The sequence below is a fragment of the Triturus cristatus genome, chromosome 6, assembly GCF_964204655.1.
Source record: "Triturus cristatus chromosome 6, aTriCri1.1, whole genome shotgun sequence".
In the NCBI taxonomy this organism is placed as follows: Eukaryota; Metazoa; Chordata; class Amphibia; order Caudata; family Salamandridae; genus Triturus; species Triturus cristatus.
In genome coordinates this window covers 236,770,217-236,794,542 of record NC_140589.1, presented here as the reverse complement: position 1 = coordinate 236,794,542, position 24,326 = coordinate 236,770,217, and the positions used below count along the sequence as shown (strand labels likewise).

The 24,326-nt window shown below is 45.8% G+C and overlaps 1 protein-coding gene across 1 annotated transcript in view; it reads left to right on the top strand.

Annotated features, from left to right (window-relative positions):
- The first annotated feature begins 3,155 nt into the window (after positions 1–3,155).
- MFSD2B (MFSD2 lysolipid transporter B, sphingolipid) overlaps positions 3,156–24,326 on the top strand; it is a 255,778-nt gene continuing 234,607 nt past the window's right edge. Inside the window, exon 1 of the mRNA XM_085610602.1 lies at positions 3,156–3,395. Within this exon, the coding sequence (XP_085466728.1) occupies positions 3,288–3,395 (108 nt within the window). The 5' untranslated portion in view covers positions 3,156–3,287. The remainder of the gene's footprint in view (positions 3,396–24,326) is intronic.

Below are 24,326 nucleotides of genomic sequence, written 5' to 3'. Positions count from 1 at the left end.
GACACAGTGATTTGACCAGCAACATACAAATGGGGATTCCTCTCAGAGACATTAACAATGGAATAAATTGATTGGATATGAGTGTACCATTAAAAATAACCTGAATTATTAAAAATAACCTGAATAGTCTCTGACACAGGTCCAGAAAAGGATCTCCTACAGGACGGTTCTGTCTTGAGTATGAATGATAGTATGAGTGCGATGGTATGACAGATGAGAATGCAGGTGTGTAGTTTTAGTGTGGGGTTACCTTTGAATTTGATGTTCATTATTTGAATCTAAAAACTGAGACATCATATTGTGGACATGGCTATTCATAATCTGGCAATTCCCATGTACTTGTGCAATAATGATACGCAATTGTAAATAGTGTGTTTTATGAATAAGTATTTTGGTATATATTTTTTATATTGAAAAAATTCTTTGAAAAAATAACTGTGTATATATGAAAAAAGAAATATAATAAAATGTACATTTCTGAAATAATTCCCTGTGTGTTACACTGAAGGTGGGGATTGGTTTAGGCAATGAGCCATAGGAGGCCACAGCTAAAGTAATATAGGTTGGATAAGAGGTTCTGTTCTAGTATAAGGACACGGTAATGCATCCATGCTCCAGGGGAGGGACAAACTCACGATGGGGCAGTAAAGCCCACACAAACTATCAAATAAGAAGCAATTAAATGAGTTTTACAATGAGACCAACCAATGGTAATGAATGGGTTGACTTTAAGCCCATTGTAAACTAACAAGACCGGTCATATGGTTAGACCGGCATCTCCTCACTCATTCTCCTTGTCCCCCGCCTCCAGATGACTCATAGCCATCACACCTACTTAAACTGTCTCTTATGACGTCCAGCCCAGGCCTGGATCGGGATTAAAACTCTTTGAAGGGGGATCACAAATTTCAGACCGAATTATATTGTTACTTTCACTCTTCTTGTTTAAATTAATGTCATTATTTTTAAATGTAATATTAGAGTATGCTCCTGTATAACCATCCTACTACCTAAAAATAAAAAAGCACTGGCAACCTGACCAGTTTCGAAGCATTTTCGTCTTGTCTGTGAGGTATTTCTCGAGTACTGTGGCATAGTGAGCGTGGGACCGATGTCTGGGCATGCCTGCCAACCTTTAAGTGTTTACTGCAACAAACAACAAGATGATGGAAGAAATGCTTGAATTAACGTCAGCCACTGGTGGTGGCTCTGGCTGCATCCCAGTCCATTGTTTTTCATGGCATGGGCAGCGTATAAAGCCCAGGCTGGATGAGAAGGATAGTATTAGGAAGGTGAAGGAGACTGCCCGGAGAGTCCTGCCTGTCAGCATTTATTATGCAAATGTGAATGCCAGGAGACTCAGGGGCATTCCTGAAAAAGAATGTTCCAGAATTCGAGTCGCTCTTGGAGAAGATTCCAGTTGAGGAGAGCTGATGGATGTGTTCCATGGGTGAAGGCGTGCTACTGTGGATAAGAGGGCACGATTGGAGTAGCTGCAGAGTAACCCAGTGTTGGAATATTAGGCCTCCCTGAGTGGCTGACGGACTCCATGACTGCCTTTTCGGATTCTCGCACTACCACCGGCCAAAAGTACCTCTCATATCTCCAATCATAAGTTACTGGTAAAAACCACCCCCTCCACGGGTCAGCACCCAGTGCGGCTGCACCGGTCTCACTGCCCTAAAGCCGCCCCCGTGGATCAGCGCTGTAATGAGAATCTTAAAGAATCCCTTGGTTAGGTCTCCCAGCACCCCAATGCAGGTTAGCGTCACACAATAGCAGTTGTGTTGACCCGCAATATGGGGTGAGTCAATCCACAGGTGAGTGCAGGGTTGGAATGGGATTAGAAATCGGCCCGGGCACCCTAAAAAAAAGTGGCCCACATTTGCATATTGCCTTTCCGCAAAACACTGCTTTGGCAATTTTTTATAAAAGGGGGCAGGGGGGTGTTAAAATAATTCAGGGATTCGTTTACACTGGTGAAGCACACCTGAAAACAAGTGAGGCCACTGCTCAGCCCCGCTGCTCCCGCTCAATATGCATATATATATTAATTGGCCGGCCCAGCAAGAGACAGGGAGTGCCGCCTCTGCCGTTGATAAAAGGGAGGTGATGGACGCCCATCTGCCTCCAGAAAGGCCACTCAGGCACCTACTGAGCCGCGGGGCGCATTGAACAAAGCAGAAACCGCCCAAATTGGCCCCAGGGCTGCTCAAAAAAGCAGCCCAAAGTTGGAATTTGCACACCGGCCCCTCGGGCATTGCCCGAGTGCCCGCATTACCAACCCGACGCTGGGTGTGTGCCTTATTGTGTCTGATGCTTTCCTCCTGGCTTAGGAGATGTTTTAAGCCGGTAGATCCACGCTAGAGGGTTACATGCCTATAGTTGCCATTCCCACTATGCATGATGAGGAGACACCAAAGCTGCATGTGTTCATGGATTGTTTCCTGCACAGAGGGTGCAACTTGTCCTATTATTGGGCATTTGATGGCTGACATTATTCAGGCCTGTTATGGCAGCGTGCGTCAGTGGAAGGCTGGGGCCAGGACGGTCTGAGATGTTGCATTCAGGAAGGTTTCAGTGTCGATGCATATGAAGAAGTTGCGCTAGAGACGTTTTCAGGGATGGGTAAAGTGGGCCACTTTTCAAGCCCCCCCCTGGGAAAGTGATGTGTCTCTCTATATTCCCTATATTTCTCCATCTCAACATCTGCCCCTCTTTGTGCCTACCGCTACCTCAGAATCTGCCTCTTTACCCATTGTCACAGAAGGATGCTAAGAACCCAGCCAAGAAGCGTTTTTGTCTGTTTGGAGTTCCTGAAAATGTAAAGCATCGTTCAATATTGTTTGGCAGAAAATGGCTAATTAAACTCAAACTGGTCTGAACAGGGCGTACACAATATGTTTACCCTGGCCTTGGCCCCATAAATCTTCAGATGACAGTGATCTTACGACAGTGAGTTTCACGAATTTACAAGCTGTGTTAACACTGTCACTGTCGTATTTTCTATTTACGCTTCTTCCCTCTCCAAAGTCAGTGACCCTCGGTGATAGAAGTGAACGCATGGAATAAAAATACGCCACGCATCCTGCGGAACGTGCCTCCTCTCGTGTTTGGAACGGCATGTCACGCTGCGTGACTCACGCAGAAATACTCTTTTCAGAGGGTGTGAGCAGCAGTGGGGTCTGTGTGACTCCTCCTCCTCCACGTGCCTGTCCGCGGCTGACCCGAGCTAGCAGTCAAGCAGCAGCAGTGCCCCGCACAGAGCAGCCGGAGTGTCACCTGTTATGGTGGGTGAACGAGGAGCCGAGGAGGCGCCCAGTGCGCCTGGAAGCCCCTCAGCCACGAGTGAAGCTAGCGCTACAGTCCTGCTCCACTGCAACGGGACCCACAAGGTAAGCGCCAGGCAGGAGGATTTTCTACCACATCGAAAGTCACAGGAGAGTGGTGTTTTTCTCTTTTCGGACTAATTAATTCTATTGATTAAAACTGTCCACATGACAATAACACAATATACACGTACACATTTTCAATAGAAATACAAAATAAAAGGAATTATTTGCTTCTGAGAGCCGGGGGAATACGGACCTTTGTGTTTTTTCTTCTTTTTTTTCAGGATTCCGCCTGCCGTTCTTATCTTTCGCTTGCAGCTTTTTCTTTCCGCTAACCAAGGGGCTCTTTTACTTTTCTTGCTAAGAGTGGTTTTACTGCTGCGCACACGTCTCTGGCGCTGGGCCTGGCTGATAAAAAGCCACGACTGACAGTTGTGTGAAGAGGCGCATCGCAGCACTATGTGTCTTTTCTGCTTGTCAGTTGCGGTCTATTTAGGAGTGCTATATTCAGAGCAGGGTCTTTTGCCAAGCATCATGTTTAAATGTTTTTTGTATCGCGCTGTATATGCCATATTACAGCTGCTTCGAAGCGCTGCGTGACATAAACTGGATCGATAGATACAATGCAGCAATAACGCATGGAAGCTTGCAATCACTGTATAATAATGTAATTTATTGCTGTGACATCACTTCTGATCCTTAAAAAGAAAATTGTATCATTGCTGTACGTCAATACGGTATAACACACAAGATGATGGACGGAATGTTGCACATTGGCAAAACATTCACCCCCAGCCACAGATCTGGGTTTAATCCATCTTTATTTTGCTCACCACGCCACCATGACATGGCCATATGCAAATCAGTCTTGACCCTTTGCCTCATGGGAACAGTCCAGCCCGAACTGCCAAGCCATGTCTTCCCTGGACCGGAATCAAGCATCCTAGGACCGGTTTCGGGGTTTCACCCCTCTTCAGCCAGGATAGCTTGACTCTAGTGGCGTGGTGAGCACGGGACCCACGTCTGGGCATACCGTATTACAATATTACACAATTACAGTATAGCTGCATTGTGACGTCACAGTACCTACTGCCAAAGACAGCAAGAAAGACATTTTCCGAAGCACAATTGCAGCTGCTGTTTAAACAATGAAAACGAGCACTAACCTTTCAGCTTTCTCCAGAAATCTTTCTACTCTGGCAAGTCACTTTTATGAGTAGATTCATTGCATAGTGGAGTTCAATACAATCAAGCAGCGACAAGGCCAGTAGGTCTGGCCTTGGCGAGCATGTGGTTTATTTATTTATGTTTACAAACATTTATTATGAAAAATCATTTAGCAAACCTATAAAAAAAAACTAAAAGTAAGATGAACCCAGCAGCCTAGGTACTGATGTGCACTTCTTTTCTGGTGGGCGTGTACAGGTGATCAGGCAAAATGCTGCAAGGGAGTCAAGGGATGAAGTGGGCCGACCCATTGCCCCATGCTGTATGCTATACTGGGCGGAAGTAGCATGTGAATGACACTTGAATAGACCAATGGAGGAAGACATCTCACCTAACACCCTTGTATGTATGTATGTGTACATACATGGGGTTGGCGCAACACTACATACATGGAAAATGTGAGGATACCGAGACAGCTAAAGTTGTCTCTAGACTACGCCTAAAAAGCAGGGATCTACCTGCAGGTTGCCCACATATAGTTTCGGAAGTGACCTATATTTAACTGTTTAACATATATGTTTGCAAAAATAATTGCAAACTGCATATTGCTGCCTTCATAGTTAACAGTATACATTCCACATTCATTTTAATACCTGTATCCAGAAGCTGCGTTTCATGAGAAGGGGTAATGGGCCACGGCTTTCGGAGAGGGTGCTGACCTGTTTTTGGCTATGTATTATGAGAATAATATACCCCTATATTGCGTGTAAAAAGTTGGTCTGAACAAGGCATTTTCACATTTTTCCTGAACTGAGAACAATACATTTCAGAAGGGAGTTGGGCTATAGTCGCGTGCAGATACCCTCAATTGTTGCAGGTAAAACAGCTTGATAGGTTAATGCGCCTACTGCGGAAATCTGCTTGCAGCTTCCTAGCTTGATTCCCAGAGATCCCAACTGTGCATTTATTTCTAATTTGATTGGTTCAATCCGTCCCATTTAGTTGGAGGAAAATTACACATTTTTAGCAGTGCTAAAAAGCCGCAAACCCGTGAAATGAAGCGGTATATTAAAATCAATTATTCCGGGTATGCATCTTCATTGATGGATGGTTACGTGAACAGGCAAGGCACCCGGGTGTAGTAGGGGGGTGCTGCACTGACTTGGACATTACTCCTGAAATATTTATTTATATAAGGATATCAGTGGTTTTAATTAGCAATAGTGACGCTTCGCAGCGCCACGAAGCAGGCTGCAGGTTCCTTCTCGTGAGCCGGCCAAGCGTCCCTTATTTGGTCGCGGCGCTCACTCCGCTTCACGGACGAGCAGGCATGGTTCCCACAATAAACGGTGCTGTTCTCGCGTGTTTTTGGGAGTAACGGAAACAAGGGTGCAGCTTGCAGCGCGAGCACAACTGTGTACTGTACTAGCCGGAAACAAAGGGACAGCTTCTGGAATCCCAACCGGTCCAGTGGGGGCTTCAGGCCGCACTGTGCACGTGTTAGGAAATGCTCATACAAAAAGAAAGGACTCGTCTCTATCAAAGGGCGGGAGCTTTATGCTTTTGGCGAGAATTGTTGGGCTATTCCATAGAGTTTGGAACATTTCAGTATATATGATTCTCTTCTTCCCTGTTTCTTTGTTTCCCAGCCACATTGTCTCATTTCTGTGGCTTGTCATAGACACACTTTCAAGTTTGTTGATCTATCATCGGTGTTCTCGCGTCAGAGACGTTTTAAGGCATGGGTAAAGTGAGCAATTGCCCAGGGCCCCTATCGTCCAATGGGCTACCTGAGAAGGTGACCTTTCTCTCTATTTGACCTCTGGCTATTCGATTTCTCTAAAAACCTCTCTCTTCCTACCTTTATCACCATGAATCTCTATCCAGTGCCATCTTAAGAGTTCTTGGGTCTCTTCAGCTGCTTTTGTGTGACCCTGTTTCTGAAAGTTTACCATATAATTCAGCGCTATTTGCATCATGGAGGCTTGAATTAGTGGGAAATGGGTAATTATCGTTACCTTCTGCTCACTGACTATTGCCTTCAGCATCCTCTGTTGGGTCGTTCTCCTCAGCCTGTTCCACCTAGCAGACATGAACACTACATGCAGTACAGATTGGATGTCATGATCAATCTGTGGGCAAGTCAACCTTGCCCTACTTCTGCATCCTACCTAACTTTGTTTAATTCCAGAAGGTTGATTGTTGCCATGGTAAATATTTCTGCATTTCCTTGTTATTTGTGTTGCCAGGCACTTAATTTAGTTGTCCTTCGAAGATTACTTTTACAAGAAACATTTATTTGTATTTAGTTTAGCTTCTATTTAGCCCATTTCTTAACCGTCCAGTTCTTTTATCACCATTATTTTATGGCGTAATCCACGTGGATGTGAGCGCAAGGCGCGTCCGTTGCTGACTTCCTCATTCTTATATCTATCATTTTAAAGGCCCACAGCTCCTGGGGAGGGTGAGGTGAGATCCTGTTTGAAGAATGTTTGTTGAACTGTCCTCATTTTCTGACGAATGACCGAGAGTCCCAACATTTCTGCACCATGTTCTAAAATTCCTCCATTTATTTACTGGAAAATAGTTTTTTTTTTCAGTTGGGTTCTCGTTCAATTTCCACACTTCCAAGAGAACGTTAATTTGCAATTTATGACTGCCCATGCCATGGGTACTCGCAAAAATGTGCCCAGGGGCCACAAAGTATGGTCTGTGGTGTGACCGAGGGCCTCACTGATGGCAGCAGGGTGGTGGCAGGGGGTCTGGGTGGATCAGTGATTGTGTAAGGTGGTCTAAATGGTTTTTAAATAAACGTGCAAGCAGTTCTTTGCAGGCTAAATAAAGTTAAGTGGTGCAGGACACCACCGCAGTTACTTCATAACTCAATTTAACCTGCAAATAAATGTTTGCCAGTTATTGAATTTTTTTCTTCATATTAGTGCTCAGCAAGTTCTCACCTGCCCATCCTGCTGTTCACCAAAGGGGGCTGCACGTAAAGGTCAAGAAGGTCGCAAGCGGCCCCCGGGCTGTACTTTGAGTATCACTGGCCTAAGCTATTCTTGCAGCTTGTGTGCTGTGCTGTGTCCACCTGACTTTACCTCATACTTTTGATAGATACATATGAGTAGCACTTCCAATGGGCATTTTCTATTTAGAGGTTTGGCGTGACTGTGGTCCTCAGATCGAATTTTGGACTTGCTTAAATTTATCTCCATGTTATTGCAATAGGTAGATGTCACATCCAGAATCAACTGAAGTGCATTTTCAGTGCAGGCCAGTATCGGGATGTTCTGTATGATGCACATGTTTCGTGTGACTTCTTGCAGGATCTCCCACAGGTTCTTGTTTTACAGGTTCAATATCAAAGGGCATCATAAGTACTCTTTCCAGCACCTTTCTTGATGTAGAATGACATTTATCATCATATTTCTTGAGGTTTGGATAGGTGAACTCTCCATTTGTGGTCAGTGAAAATCCCTAGAGCACGATTATACAGATGTAAGAATGTGGATTTATATTTTTGGTCTGCGGTCGCCCACCTCAATGAATAATACCACTACATATTTACAGGGTGGACTTCAGTCACTAAATTAACCTGCGCTGAACGACTTAGTAACTATGGCACAGAGGAGACTGGCTTAACTTTCGGCAATGTGCAACGAATTCTATACAAATCAACAGATTAAAGTACATATTCTGTAATTTGACATTTTCTTGAATTCAGCACAGCCAGTGAAAATAGCTTTTGGCACATAGTCACTGGAGCAACATGTCTATTTTTATTTTGTACATGTTCCATCTTTAAATATCAGGCACCCTACCTTGTTGGGAACAAGGTTTATATAAAGTTGACTTATTAATATTTAAAAGCAGGGTTTCCTGCCGGTTAAAGTGGGTTATTTTGAGATTCTGTGCAGAAGGTTGTAGACTACTGCACTAGTACACACAAAAAGAAGGGGTGAGGGTACGGACTCATCTACTCCGAACCCCCTGTCAACACTTAATACACCAGAAGGAGTAGGGAGAAATAAAATGTTTATATCTCGTGATGGCATGTGCTGTGTGTGCTAATACTGCCCTCACTCACACAAATGTGTGACATGCTTCATCATAGGACTGCTTACAATACATACCGGCGTAGACATGCGCGGGGTGGAGCAATAGGGTGGGGAAGACAATACAACACAGAGAAAAACAATTTGTTTCACAGTGACTGAGAACGACGGTAGTGAAAGTCCAGTGGTATGTGAGTTAAAACTAGCTCGGACGTGTTGCTGTGCCTCAGACTTTATTCCTGCACCCTCTAGCCAAGGTTAAAAATGTGAAGGATGGTGGTGACTTGGAGATGCTGTGTGCTCCTAACACCCCTCCTTTACTGCTAGGTGGTCGACATGTTTCGGCTATATGTGTGTGCCCCACATGTAGGGTCATGCCGGCCTTCCTCAGTACTCTACCTGTCGAAAGTATATTGATCTTCTCACCTCCAGTTGAGATAAGAGAGTGTCTAAAAAACAGTTCTTCTGTGTCGACGGATTTCCTCTCTCAAGTTGTAGGATTACTAAAGAAAGGGAATACAAGAGAACACCAGTATAATGGAAGAGTAAAGAGAAGGAACAAGCTGTTAGGAGTAATCTTCTCTTCAGTACATAATACGCTATGTGTCATTCATTCCCCACGAGAATTCAATAGTGCCTTAACCTACTAAGTTCATGTGTGTGCGGAAAGTGGAGGTACAATAACCTCATCCGGTAAATAAATGTATCTACATATAAAATATCAGCGTTAGCATACATCCTGCTATAGTCCAATCCACTGCCCGAAAGGGGGGTCCGGTGTGTGTGTACTCACCGAGTTTACCCCTATTTCAAGTTACAACTGGCAGCGGGCAAGGAAAGACCCCCTACAGTCACACTCTTGGTTGCAGGAGAGAGAAAACACAAAATTACAAGGAGAGATCGTCATGTTAGTTATCACAGAATGGCACGGTATAGTGCAGGATAATAGTAATAATAAGAAAAGACCACAAAACTTGACCTCCAATTTCCTCATATTACGCCCAAAATGAGTGCAGGAATATCCTGGAGGATATCCTGTTCGAGGAGGACTGACACTATCAAACACCTCGTGCCTTCATCTTAAACTTAGCAGAAATAGCTCTAACTAACAACTACTTTGAATTCAAGGGGACCCTCTACCTACAGACCCACAGGACCTCGATGGGCCGTACCTTTGCCCTGAGCCTGGCGGGTCTGTACGTGGGTTCATTTGAAAGAACCGTGATTTTTGACCCACTATGCCCATGGACTGAGAATATTAGATTGTGGCGTCGCTATATCGACGACATGCTTCTAATATGGAGGGGTGTTGGACCATCGATCACTCTATTCCTTGATTGGTTAAACAATAGGCACCCCCTACTCCATTTTACATCAACTATCACTAAGACAGGTTTACCATTCCTGGACTTGATGATTGAACCTAAGGAAGACAGATTACAGACAAGAGTCTATCACAAACCCACAGACAAGAACACCTTACTTGCCTATGACAGCTTCCACCCGAAATCTCTCAGAGAGAATTTGCCAGTAGGCCAATTTTTCCGGCTTAGACGAAATGGTACAGAGAAATCAAGTTTTAAACAGGAAGCGACCCTCCTCGCTAACAAACTTTTACGAAGGGGATACCCTGAGTGCACCATCAAAAAAGCCAGGAAGAGAGCCACAAATACCAACAGGGAGAACCTCTTAGAGACAATTGTTAGAGCCAGCACTAACAAACCAGTGTGTGTTACTACATTCAACACATCGTCACACCTGTCAAGAATTCCTGTCATGCGAGGGGAGGAAAACGGTAACCAGCGAAAACGGACTACATCTCCCAGGATGCTTAGCGGTTGAGAGGTTATGTAAACAGGAGAGCTGTTACATAACTCAAGGAAAACACGCCCTTATGTAAACAGGAGAGCTGTTACATAACTCAAGGAAAACACGCCCTTATGTAAACAGGAGAGCTGTTACATAACTCAAGGAAAACACGCCCTATAAAGGGAGGAACCGGGAGGTACAACGCTGTCGGATATTGTGTTTACACCGACGTACCTGCTTAGTGAAGAGCAGTGTTCCAGAGTGGTGCTCCAGTAAGGCAAGAACGGAGGTAGGTCGAGTCGTTACTCCCTGGGCCGTGTCTTGCCCCATCGTCACCTGTGAAGGACCCGGAAGCTCTACCGGATAACCATTGAGCTTCGCTTTTTGACTCGGCTGAGTCAAAGCGCAGTGGCGCTTTTGCTGGTTGGAGTCGTAACTCCCAGCCCGACCAGAGATACAGGGACTGCCAGCTGTAACGCACACCAGGAGGTGTTTGCCGCGTTACAGACTCGGAAGTCCACGGGATCGATCGAGCGGCTGCTCTCGGTTCAGTCTTCTTTGCTTGTGATTGGGGTATCGGTGACGCATCACCAGGAGGTGACTCCGCGTCCCGGTGCAGTCTGAGGAAGAGGTTGAGCGGCTGCTCCCTTCAGGTAGAGACCCCGGCTGGGTGTTTCCCTGACTCCTCGATTCTCCCCAACACTCTTCGTGCCCCTCACAGCCTACCGATTGGCATTGTCGGCCATTTCATTTCTGCCCTCTGTTGGCATACGCCGGGATCGGCGTATATGCAGAGGACGGTTAGGACCATCCGTGCTGTGGGCTGGTAACGTACTTAGCCTGGAGGATTCCAGTGACTATAACCTTTGTTTATTCCTTGTATTATTTTTGCCTTCATTAAAATAACTAAACCTTCACAAGTGGTTGCGTTCTCATTATCGTGTCTGTTAAACGATCCTGAGACGTTCAGGGTGTTACAACACCAAATCAGAAAAGTGATATTGAATACTAGAGTATTCTTACCTCTAATGGGTTGAGTATAGAGAATCCCCTATTCTCCTTCAAACGAAGTGCAAACTTAAAAGATGTTTTAGTACATACCAGACCGGGCCCCTCCAATCTAGGGGACCGTTGGCATTAGGTCAACTGTCTCCAGTACAAGGCCATTCTAGGTGTGGCTCCTGCAACGTATGCCATCTCACTAAATAACACTAAATCCATTGATGTGGGACTTACCTATCTGTGGGAACAGAGGTCACAAACAAATTGTAACTCGGAGGACGTAATGTACCTCATTACCTGCCCATGTCGCATGCGGTACGTTGGCATGACTAACCACAAGGTTAAGACACGCATCATGAAACACCACAGCACAATAAGGTGCATGAGAGCCAACACAAAACTGACCGCACATTATCTGGAGAAAAACCACACCACCGAAGAGTTAATGTGTACTGTCATTGAGAAGCTGAGATTTAACACCACCAGTGGGCATAGAACAAGTTGATAGAGGAAATCCCTCGACACGGAAGAACTGTTTTTTAGACACACTCTTATCTCAACTGGAGGTGAGAGGATCAATATACTGGGACAGGTAGATGTGAGAAGTTGGCCTGGTATATGCTGTCCACTAATTAAAGTGGGCACTCTGTACCAGTCCAAACGACCCTTATGGTGATTAGGTTAAAGATAACCTTTATGAAAGCTATCCTAGTGGTAGCTATGGAGAGCAGCCTTCAGGCTAAGTCTTGAAGGAATGTAAAGCAGCTTGTTTTACCAGATCAGAACCTCCTGAATAATCAAATGAAAGGAGAACCACACAAGTGGTATATAAAATATATGTATTTATTACTAAACACTCTCTACTAACCTCTTTATGAGATTAGAGCACAAGGCTACTTAATCAATAGAACAACAGTAAATAGCACAATACACAGCGGGCTCCAGGGGGAGACCGAACCATATACTAAAAAAATGGTATAACAACAACGACTTCACTAGACACAGTGCCTAGAGCACGTAGGATCACTAGGACCCCAAGGAACCACCCAAAGGAGTGACAACAGGGAGCCCACGGAAGACAGGTGCAGTGGGGGAGCACACACGCGAGCTCCGTACAACTCTATGGGAAAGTCGCGGTTGGAAAATTACAGTTTAAGGACACTTCAGAGGGGACTTTAAGCAAACCCTTTGGAACATACAAGGTTCTAAGGCCAGCACCCTTGTGAGTACCGAGGTACCCGTGTTACCTATCCCAGAGGAGCCGGGTGCATAGGGGTCAAGTGGTGTCGGAAACCCACGTCATTTTCAATGGCGTGATGCGAAGAAGTGCTGCTGCCGGGAAGATGAAAAGTGTCCGGTGAAATCCAAGCCTGGATCCGAGGTGAGAAGAACCTGAAAGCAGAGGGGACTTAGTCTGGGTCACTTCAAGGTGACCAGGGGCTCGGTAGGCGAATGCCCACCGGTGTCAGGTGCTTCAGGTGTGAAGATAGGATGCTTGACTCTGCAGCCACGGGGACCAGGAGGCGTCGACGATTACCAAAGTCTGGAGGTGAGCTGTCTCATGAAGGATGTCGAGTACTGAGGGGGTCAGTGTCTGGATTGAACACCAACAAGCCTTGGCAAAAGCAAACCACGCGGGCAGAGGAAACGGAAACAAGTTACGGTGAGGAACAGCAAGGTCCTAGGGACTCTCCAAGCTACGGGAAGTCAGGGCACGTCTGGAGCAATCAGGGAAGCCCAAGGAAATTCAAAGTAACTCTCGCTAGGACCCACAGGCCAACGGACCAGGGATCGCAAAGGGACCTCGAGCTGAATCACGAAGTACCAGCCCACGGAGCACTCGTGGAGTGGAGGTCAGAAATCTTCAGTGTCAATGCTGTTCGGGGTCAGGACTACACATAGCCCAATGCACAGCCTCAGGGATAGCCAAAAAGCATATGCAGCTGCAAATGTACACGGTGCTCAGGGGTTCGGGTTGCATGGTCCCCACGAGGGATACTGGTCTCAGGATTGCTGAGAGAGCAGATCGACCTCAGAGACGCTCGGGAACCCACCTCCTGTTTTGCAGAAATCTTTGGAGTCCCCAGGAGCTCGGGAGATGCAAACTGGTCAGATACATTTAGGTGACTGCTGCTGCAGGGGAGTAACTCCTTTACTCCAAGGGAGATTCTTCTGTCATCCAGCGAAGTGTAGACCGTCAAATTACTTGGTTTCTGCTTGCAGAGTTTAGTCCAGGTAAAATCTAAAGTCCTGTAGTCAGGTCTCCTACTTTATACCCAAGGAAGGGGTTGGACTAACTCTGGGGACCCACCTAGGGGAGGGTCAGGACAGAGCGGTGGCTACACCCATGTCCTTTGTCCAGTTTCGCGCCAGAGAAGGAGCAAATGGCTCCTGCAACCGGTTTGAGCTGGACTATGCACAGGGATACCAAATGTGCCCCCAGTGCAGACTTTCTGGCACTCTCAGAGTGCACCCACCCAGGCCCAATGCACTAAAGCCTGTCTGGGAGATGGTCACACCTCCCTGTGACAGGAAACCTATTGTCAGGCCTTCCTTTGCTCAAGCGTGGCTCAGCAGCAGGAGGGCAGACTCGTGTCTGTGGCTGGCAGCATCCATTTTGTGATGCCCAGGTCGAGAAAGCTGGTACTGGGTGTACCGGTGTTTCAAATAAGTCCCTCTTGACGGGTGGATTCATACCTCCCCTGCCATTTACTGGTGGGGAGGTAGGATTCCAAGGTGTTTGACACCAAACACAACATATTTCTGAGCAGCCATTTTAAAGTTAGCATTTACCGCGAGGTTATAATGCACTTAAATATATATGGTTGGCTGCATCACAGACAACCATGGAAAATAGGTTCCGAAGGCTGCAGAGGGGCTCTGCTCATGCAGGGGCACCCTCTCACATAAAACCCAGCAACCTGCCTTCAGGATTGATAAGGCCTGCCATAGGGATGACTGATAGGTTTATATGTGCAATGATTTAGAATAGATATAGGTAACCTATATCTAAGTAAGGGGTGCATGCACCACCTTACACAGGCTGCAGTAGCAGACCTGTGGTGTCATTTTGAATGGCCTCTCAGGGGTGGCACAATACATGCTTCCGCCCCTGGGAGGCCTCTGGGGTACCTATGCCCTGGGTACATGGTGTACCATATACTAGGGACTGATAAGGGTACCTCAGTATCCAATCTGGAGTGTACCTAAAGTACATGTAATCAATTTAGAGGAGAAAGCAGATAGACTGGGGTCCTGAATAGAAGGATCTCAGTCAGTCTAAGTCGAAAACAGTGATTCATCAGCAAAAAGTGGGGGTAACTATAAGAAGCAGATCCTACTCTTCTACAGTAGAGTCCTGAGGAAGGCCGGCGTGACTCTACACGTGGGGCACACACAAACGGCCGAAACAACCACCTGGCAGTACAGGAGGGGTGTTAGGACCACACAGCATCTACCTGTTACCATCATCCTTCATGTCTTTAACCCTGGCCGGAGGGTCCAGGAATAAAGTCTGAGGCACAGCGACTCTTCCAAGCTAGTTTTACTCACATACCACTGCACTTTCACTACCGTCGTTCCCAGTCACTGTGAAACAAATTGTTTTTCTCTGTGTTGTATTGTCTTCCCCCACCCTATTGCTCCACCCTGTGCATGGCTACTCCGGGGTGTATTGTAAGCAGCCCTATGATGAAGCATGTCACACATTTGGGTGAGTGAGGGCAGTGTTAGCACGCACAGCACATGCCATCACAAGATATAAACATTTTATTTCTCCCTACTCCTTCAGGTGTATTAAGTGTAGACTACTGCAGTCAGGCTACACGCGTTAGGCCTGAAGCCATGAACACCCACTAACTAAGCAAACAGCCCATTCTTCCTCCTACCCCTTGCACCTGCTAGTTCCTCTCTCCATTCATCTGGCCTCTTCTATATCATCTTTCCCTGCCACTGTACAGCGCTTGGATGCTTTGTAGCTGCATTCAAGTTCACCGTTATAGAGTCACTTGAAAAAGAAAGTAATGCCTCTTAATATAATCTAACATGCACACCATGTTCTAAATATTGTTTAAAAAATATTGCCTCAGTGGGGTTAATAATAGAAAATCTGCACCTAGTGGGACGATATTTTTGGAAATGATACTTATATCAGACAATATTTTTGTATTCAATAGTCTTTCATTCAACCATATGCCATTCATCTAAGCCCTACCAGGCCCTAATAGTAGCTAGATTTAACCACAGTTCACAAATGACACACACAACTTTCACTTCATCTTTATTTGTTATGTAAAAAGTCTGCCAACATCAGGAACATTTGGAACCCACTTTACCAGCTATAACTTGAAGTAAATGTTTCCTGAAAGAGTTTTCCAGTCTCTCACATTACCTTGGGGGAACTCCGTCCCACCCTTAGTAAACAAAACAACTTATGCTTGGTGATGTTGAGGGCATTTGTTTAATCACCACACTCTTTTTGAGGTTAAGAGATGGTCTCAGGGGCGGCACCTCCACTAGGGCGGAGGAGCGTCACCCCACGGTTTCTCACAGTGCGAGAAAGCCAAAACATAAAATGGTAATAACTTAAAGTTATTACCATTTTATGTTTCCTTTGTGCATTGCGAGCGAGTGGGGGGGTTGCTCTGCTCTATGAGCAGGGGAGGAGTGGTTTGCACACTCCTGAGTGCGCAAAGACTGTTTGATCGGTCCTCTTGGGCCACCCAAATCAGTCATGCACACTCTGCCCTTTCTCCATGCAGACTGCATAGCAGCCCCTGTCTGGGCGGCGTCCCGACGAATCACAACACTGCTTGCAGCGTTGTGATTGGCTTAGGGGAGGGTCCGGAGGGAGCCTGGCTGGTGCTACCTGTTTCTCTGTGAGGCAGTAGAGCAGGAGCAGGCGCTGAGAAGATGCGGGACCCGCTGAAAGGAAGGTAAATATAATTTTTTATTTTTTTTATTTACCCGTGACCTCCCGCAACACTCTCAGTGAATCCTCCTCCCCCACCCACGACCCCTCGCGCCTACTCCCCACCCATGAGTAATGCCGGCCGCGACTGGATGGACTTTGGACATTCCAAAATTTGGAATGGAATATTTTCCTTTTCAGCCATTCAGTTATAAATTTACTGTTGGGTTTAGAATTATTGTCATATTTCATGATCCACTTTTAGCAATGATTTAGCTGAGAAAAAGGACGATGATGTATTCAACCCAGATCTGGGACTGGGGGTGAGTTTCTGAAAAGTTTCAGTGCTCTGTTCATTATCTTTTTGGGTTTGCTTTGTTCGCCCTAAATTGGCATGATATGCCCAGACGTGGGACCCTTGCTCACTTTGCCACTGGATTCAAGCTCGCTTGGCTGGAGAGGGGGGTTATCCTGAAACCGGTCCCAGGATGCTTTTTTCTGGTCAAGGGAAGACCTGGCTTGGCAGTTCGGGCTGGACTGTTCCCATGAGGGCCAGGCTCAAGACTTATTTGCAGATGGCCTGGTCTGAACTAGGGTGGCAAAGTGAGCGAAAGAATGATAAGGGATTCAACCCAGATCTGAGACTGATGGTGAGTTTCTGAAAAGTTTCATTGATCCGTCCATCATCTCTTTGTGTTTGCTCTGTTCACCCTATGTTGGCAGTGTTTGCCCAGACGTGCGTCCCTTGCTCACTTCGCCACTGGATTCAAGCTAGCCTGGCTGATAAGGTGTGTTACCCTGAAACAGGTCCCAGGATGCTTGTTTCCAGTCCATGTAAGACCTGGCTTGGCAGTTTGGGCTGGACTATTCCCATGAGGGCCAGGCTCAAGACTTATTTGCATATGGCTGGGTCTGAACTGGGGTTACGAAATGAGCTAAAGAACAATGATGGATTCAACCCAGATCTGTGACTAGTGGTGAGTTTCTGAAAAGTTTTAGCGCTCCGTCCATCATCTCATTGTGTTTGCTATGCTGTACCTGTAAGGCAGATAGTATAACATATTTCTCCACAATGCACTGTTACTTATGGGTAACACAATGATTGTGAGGCACCCATGTCCTGCAGCATCAATTCCCAAAGCACCCTCGGCAACAACCATGGTTGATGGGTGGTATGCGGCTCTTATGGTGATATAGAGTATTTGTATTTTGACAAACATGGTGTTGTGCAATATAGTCAAGCAACTGCACTTTGGTCTCATATGTGCAGAGACCATTGTTCCAAAAGTTTTGTGATAATATATATAGGTGCTGTTTTGTGAATCGAAACTGTCCTTCAATGTTCTTTCTGAAGAGGAGGTTTATTTTACCGGTTAACTGTCCATAAAAGTAATTTCCTAATGGTAGAATCATAAACTCCAATGATTACCATGTTGACAAAGGCCTTGTATATAACTTGAGGGTTTTTGCAATCTCTGTGAACATCATATAGCTACATCTTGGGTGGATGTGCTTGGGAGCCCTCTCCTGAGTAAATTTGCAACTGTCTTTAACTTTCTCTCTATTTAACAACTTGCTTGTTACCGTCGGCTAAATTGATTATGCTAGGAAACATTGAAGAGGATAAGTCAGAATACTTAATTGATAGCCTGACTGAGAATCACCAAGGACTGGTTCAAATCCAAATCTCCATTATTCTGCTATTGGTGAAACTGCCTTGTGGACTGCTGTGGCCTGAAGGTGTTTATTTTGGCAGGGAGCAGGGATTGGAGCCAGATGGCTCAATTTTGTACAGCAATGAATGGATTCATTATTAAGTAGTGGCTTTGACATAGCTGCATTATCTTCTTGTATGGTTCACGTTGCATCTTTTGTAACCTTTGATGCTAAATGACAGGAATTCCATCTTCTGTACCACCTTGTCTTAATAAAAACAGAAACAACTTACTCTTCATTTGTTAATACTCGTTCCAAATAGCAACTTTATTTTTCAATTTTCAAATTTATGATGAGCTTCATGTTGTTTTTGCAAATGGTTATAGAACGCTTCTAAGTCTGATGAGCAGAAGTGATTCTTTCCCTTAAGTAGTCATAGATATCTTTTGACGTACACATGATGTTACCACATACCTATATGTTCGAGATCAAAATAACAAGGTTTTTGATTTTATATATAGATTGTAGCACATCATACTGATCAAGTAATCATGTGTAGTTGTTTTGCAGCTGATTGTTATTACCTTCCCAATTGATGTGGAAGCAGTGTTGGTGCATATTAGACCTGGCACTTTTTTCAGGTTTATTCCCAAACGTTTTGTCTCCTATATTTCCTGTTTTTGTTTGCGTTCGGATTCTGGGCACCATACCACTGCTGATCGGTGCTAAAGTGCATATGCTCTCTGTGTAAATTGTGATTATGATTGGTTATCCATGATTGGCGTATTTGATTTACTAGTAAGTCCCTAGTAAAGTGCACTGACTGTGTCAGGGCCAGCACTGGTTGGCCACCCACATGAGTAGCTCTGTAAATGTGTCACCTCCCCTTTTCTTACATGTAATGCACCCCTCAGGTAGTCCCAAGGTATCCCCATGGGCAGGGTGCAGTGTATGTGAAAGGCAGGACATATACTGGTGTGTTTTACATGTCCTGATAGTGAAATACTGTGTATTTCACTTTTCACTGTTGAAAGGCAATCTGTCCCATAGTTTAACATGGGAGCTGCCTTGTAACATCTTACAAGTGTCACTTTCCATTAGGACAAGATAGAGAACTTGAGTTTAGGCTTTCTGAACTCAGAATTTAATAACACACCTTTTAGTAAAGGTGTTTTTTTAATTGTGTGTTTGAAAGCTGGACCAAAGAGGCCAGGACTGGTTTGGACTTGACTCAGAGATCCTTGCCACAAAGACAACAATGAGAAAATGGGGTATAAGTTTGAGACCTTAAACCCCAGGACTTTAGATTACTTCTGGAAACAAGAGGACCCTGACAAGAAGAAGAGCTGAAGAGCTTGCTGCCTATGCCAGTGCCCTCTATGGTCTTAGCACCCCTTCACTGGCACTGAAACCTCATTATCACTAGCACCTCCCACATCTACTCCTGCAACTATGATTTCCCTCACCATCTGTCACTCAGTGGTTAAGTGTGAGAGTCATAGGTAGTGGTTCCCTGGGAACCAGATGGGATGTCAGTGCTGGTGCAAAAACATAGTAAAAGACACAAGAAAAGTGTTGTGTGCCTGTATGTAAGTAAATATGGAAACAGTTCATATAATATTGTTGGGGCTAGAATGTCCCTTGCATGGTGAATGGGCATGTACCTCTGCTTGAGTAGCCGACTGCCTATGAAGCTGATATTCTGACCTTTATTTTTGACATGCCGTAACAGTAATTCAGCATGTGCACAGAAACCCAGGTCTGTGCATGATAATCTGTGGTCCAAAACCTATCCTGTGACATGAAGGCGGCGCACCTTCATAGATACAGTGAATGGTTGTGGCTTCCCTGGATGTATACAATTCTTTGTAATATATAGTTTGATGAGGCCTTTTTCTCTGTCAGTGAGAGTGTGGTCTACTGACCTCTGGTGTAAAGTTCCACTGTTATTTGTAACCCATAACCTTACACCGACATCTTGTGTGAATGTCGAATTCATGTGGGTGTTCAGTGAGTGTGTGATACCAGTATGATAGCAGGACTCCATATGCATGTGTCTGAGTACCGAATCCAGTGGGATCCATCTTGGATGACCTTGGTTTGGACTGGCAGAAGATGGAGGAACAGAACCCCTTCCGCAGACTGTGGGAGTGTATTGCCTGCATTCCTGTGGCTCGAGGGTGGAGATCCAGACATTGAAGTGAAGCAATAGAGATGGGACTACCTTTAGAAATTCCCTGAAGACCTTGTTAGCTAAGGGCTGCTGATTGGTTCTTCCTCAGCAATGCCATTTGGTTGATGGTAAAGGTGAGGGGTAGGATTTCTGTTGTTCAAGGTGTGGGAATTTCTAGGTCAGTCTTGCACTTTTTTGTATTCCTGGTTACTGCTTCAAGAAGGCTGATGATAGTCAGATACAGAGAGCTCACTCTTCATTGTTCCTATGTCTTGGGTACTGCTTGCTTGGAGTCAGACCCATTGCTGCCTGCTGTGAGAAGCATCATTTTAAACAAAGGCTGTGTCTGGAGAGCAGCCTGGAAATGAGATTTGAAGAAGAAAAAAAAACGTTTAGAAATGTGAAACTGTAGATCCACATCCTCTGCCAGGAAGAGCGCCATCCAAACCACTGGGAGTGCTCCGCAGATTACTAGGACCGCTGGTGTCTTCCTGACAGCCACTTAGTCAGAGGTGAGGAGACATCACCTGAAGTCTGTACTTTTAGCTGAAAGAGCCGGGGCTCTGCTTAGTACCTCAAAGCCTGCCTGCCTATTTAGAGAGGGGGAGGAGTCTGCTTGCCCTGCAGGGGGAGAGACTGACTAGGAGGAGAAGCACATCATGTTCCTGGCATGTAGCACAGAATGTCATGACAAGTGGACAACTTGAGAGAGCGAAGCCATGAGTGTCCTGTGCTCTGAGTGGGGCTCCCTTGGTTCGTGCTGAGAACTGCACCCGAAAGACTATATAAGTTCAGCAACCATTGTGTCTGCCTGGTAGCTGCTGTGGCCAATGGTCCGGTGCTGCTGCTAACAGAGGAAGAAGCCACATTGCTGCCAAGGTAGAACTGGCCAGGCTGAGAAGGCTGCAACTGCAAGGGATGCATCCTCGCTGACCGATCGGCTTGGTGGAGGCCACAGTTACCTTGCCATAGGACCTGTCTGCATTTGGCCATTGGTGGGACGCAGCTGCCAAAGAAACTGTGGCCACTACGATAGGACCCCTTCTGCTGTACTCTGTTCCAAAGGGAGGCCCCTAAACAAGTTGAAGACACAAGCTGCATCCCACCTTCCCGCACTAGGTTTGAAGAACAAACAAGCAGGTCACATGGGCCTCCGCCTGTGGTCAGAACCGAAAGACTGTAACAAGTGACAAACACTTGAGCGCCAGGTCATAAGACTTCTCTGACCACATCAATAACAGGGGTGAGAACGAGCAAACTAATAGCTCATCTGAACTAGTGGGGTCCGCATAAAGAAATGTGCACCTGTACCAAGTTCTAACTTTGCCACAGAATAATTGATAAGGTCACCTGGGTGGGAGAGCGTACTGGACAGGTGGGTGTAGGCTCCTCTTGAGACCGTAACCAGGGGTTCCACCCTGTATTTACTATTCAAATTGCTTTGTTCAGTATTTACTTCTGCTGTGTAATTAAAAGTACATTGTTTTCCATAAAGAGAAGCACTGGGCTGGATATTAAGTTATTGCGTCTGCTGGAAGCCTGTTGAGTTGAGCCTGTGACTGCTCACCCTCGCTACCCTGAGAGTCAAATGCAGAAAGGCTTATACCTGGACTTGTTTGCAGAGCCATAGAAGGACAGATCTCAAGACACAAGTGGCAAATGACCTCGACCACCATAGCTGGGGCCCGACAAATTTTTAATCAATCAATCAATCAATCAATCAATCAATAGCTTTATTTCGATAACATGTATCATAAAAGCATTGTTCGACAGTTGTACAAAAAGATAAAAAAATTAATCTTTGGATACAAAATGTCAATTAGAATGTAATGACACAGTATATTAGACATTATATTATACTACAGAACATTAAACGCAGTTATTGTTAAAAGCATTTGTCTAAAATGTGTGCATACCAATTTCCCAGTGGCGGTCCGTCCATTGGGGGCGTTGGGGCGTTGCCCCCCGCCCCCGCGCCTCGCGCCCGCAGCTTCCTGTGTGAGGAAGAACTGTCAGTCAGTATGATGTTGGACCGCCCACCCCCTTCAGAGTCTGAAGGGGGTGGGCGGTCTGGCGTCATGTTGACTGACAGGCAGCCAGCAGCACACAAGTGCGCATGAGTGGGTACGGAGGGCGATTTTTGCACCGTGCCCAGTCATGCTCACTAGTGTTTCCCGAGTCTGGCGCATGCCCATTAGGAGAGCGAGGTTGAGCCAAGGCTCAAACCTCGGTCTCCTAATGGGTAGGCGGGCGGAGCGTAAGCCTGCTCTAAGCCAATCCCGGTGCTGCTCCAGCACCAGGATTGGCTGAGAGGCGTCTTGCAAGCCAGCACTGATGGGCTGTTCGTTCCAGTGAGTGAGTTGGCGCCAGAAGTAACGTACCTGAGGCGGCGCGGACCCGGACTTGCTCAGGACAGGTAGGATTCTATTTAAACCCCCCCGCGCGACACCACCCCCCCGCGCGACACCCTGCGCGACACCCCCCCCTCCCCTGCGCGACACCCCCCCCACGACACTGGCGCTTGATGTCTACAGGTGTCTCCAAGATAAAACTAAGGATATTTGAAAGGGTTCATCACACCCTTCTCTAGGCCCTGACCATCTCTGAATGCCAAGGCAACAGCTTCAGCCTACTGGCTTTAGTTACTTTCCTTTAACCCCTTCGACGCTCATGACGGAGCGGTTCCGTCATGAGCGTCGGTTGCACTGTGCGCATGACGGAACCGCTCCGTCATGGCCCCGCCCGCGCTCAGAACCTTCAGCACCGCGCGGAAATCCGCGCAGCGCTGAAGGGGTTAAAGCACCCCTACTTAAAAACGAAATATTACGTAACTACAGGGGTGGGGTGTGTGGGGGGTGAGCTGGAGGGTCACAGGCGTTCATTCAGTGAAGCGGAAATGTTTCCTATTATTTCCCTCTGGGTTTTTTGGCCATTTTCGTCTAATTGTAATTTGACGGAAAATGGTAACAAGAGTAAGTAAAAGCGATTAATATGAAATATTATTAGGTGCGTAGGATCCCACAGTTGCAAATATTTTGTTAATTTCCAGTGTGCTCACTGGGTCAGCTTCCCTCTTCCATCAGAAATCTGCATGTCTGAAGGTCCAGTTAATGGCGTTGAGTGAAACAGCAAGCTGCCAGAAGGCAATACATTTTTAATGCGTGACTTTTTTTTCCTCTTCCGGCGTGTGGTTTGGTTGAGCTGGGGGCTGGAGAGGGTCATGTTTATAAAAGTAAATAGCAACCCGCGGTGGGAGATTCACGCCTCGGAGCCGGAGAAGACTGGTTCACTATTTCCAGGTTTGTTCCCATACCTGGCGTGCCACGCAGTTTGGTGCTTACTTCCCCTCAATGTTAAAGAACAGTAAATGTTTTAGCACCCAGGCTAATGTGCTGCACAGCTAAATACATATTAGGTCCCAAAGGCGAGCCCGATTGCACAGCAAATGCTTGTTGTTTTTACTTTATAATTTCCTTAGGGTTGTCTTTGTGTTTAGAGTCTAACGCGATGGGAGGACACTTCTGAAGTGAACACAGGGCACATTCCATCTTTATCAGATCCCATCGCCTACCAATGCTGCTGCAAATTCCATCTGGAGTGTTTTACTTTTCTGAATGCTGCTACTTCACAGCATGCCAGATGGAATCCATTTAAAACTGTCTTTCTTTCTTACTTTCTTCCTTCTTTCTTGCATTTTTCCTCTTTCCTTCTTTCTTTTCTCTCTCTCTCTCATTCTTCCTCTCTTTCTTTAAGGCAACAGACTTGCATCTCAATGCCAGACAAATTGACTTTTTTGATTACATGCATGGCATAGTTACTTAAAGAGGTTTTCATCCAAAGCTCATCCATCACTCTATGGTAGGCGACATTCACATTTTCCTTCCGCCCACTCCAGTATACATTAATGGGTAGTTACATTCAGTGCCAAGAGGTTCTATGGTAATGCGTGTGTTTTTCCCAACCCAAAAACGTTTCTACGTGTAGCAAATGATTGTTTGGATTGATCAGGGTCTGGGTTATTCTCAAACAAAAAATACAAGAATTGTAATTTTTTTAAAGCTAGTTGGTGCTTATGGAAGAAGATCTGGTAAGGTCACATTAGAAATAGGTAAACTTTTTACTAACAGATAAGTTCAATTTTGTTTTATGAATTAGTTACTGAGGACACAGAAACGAAGGCCAATTGCCTTAGGTAAAATCAATTAATTGAATGTACAATTTGA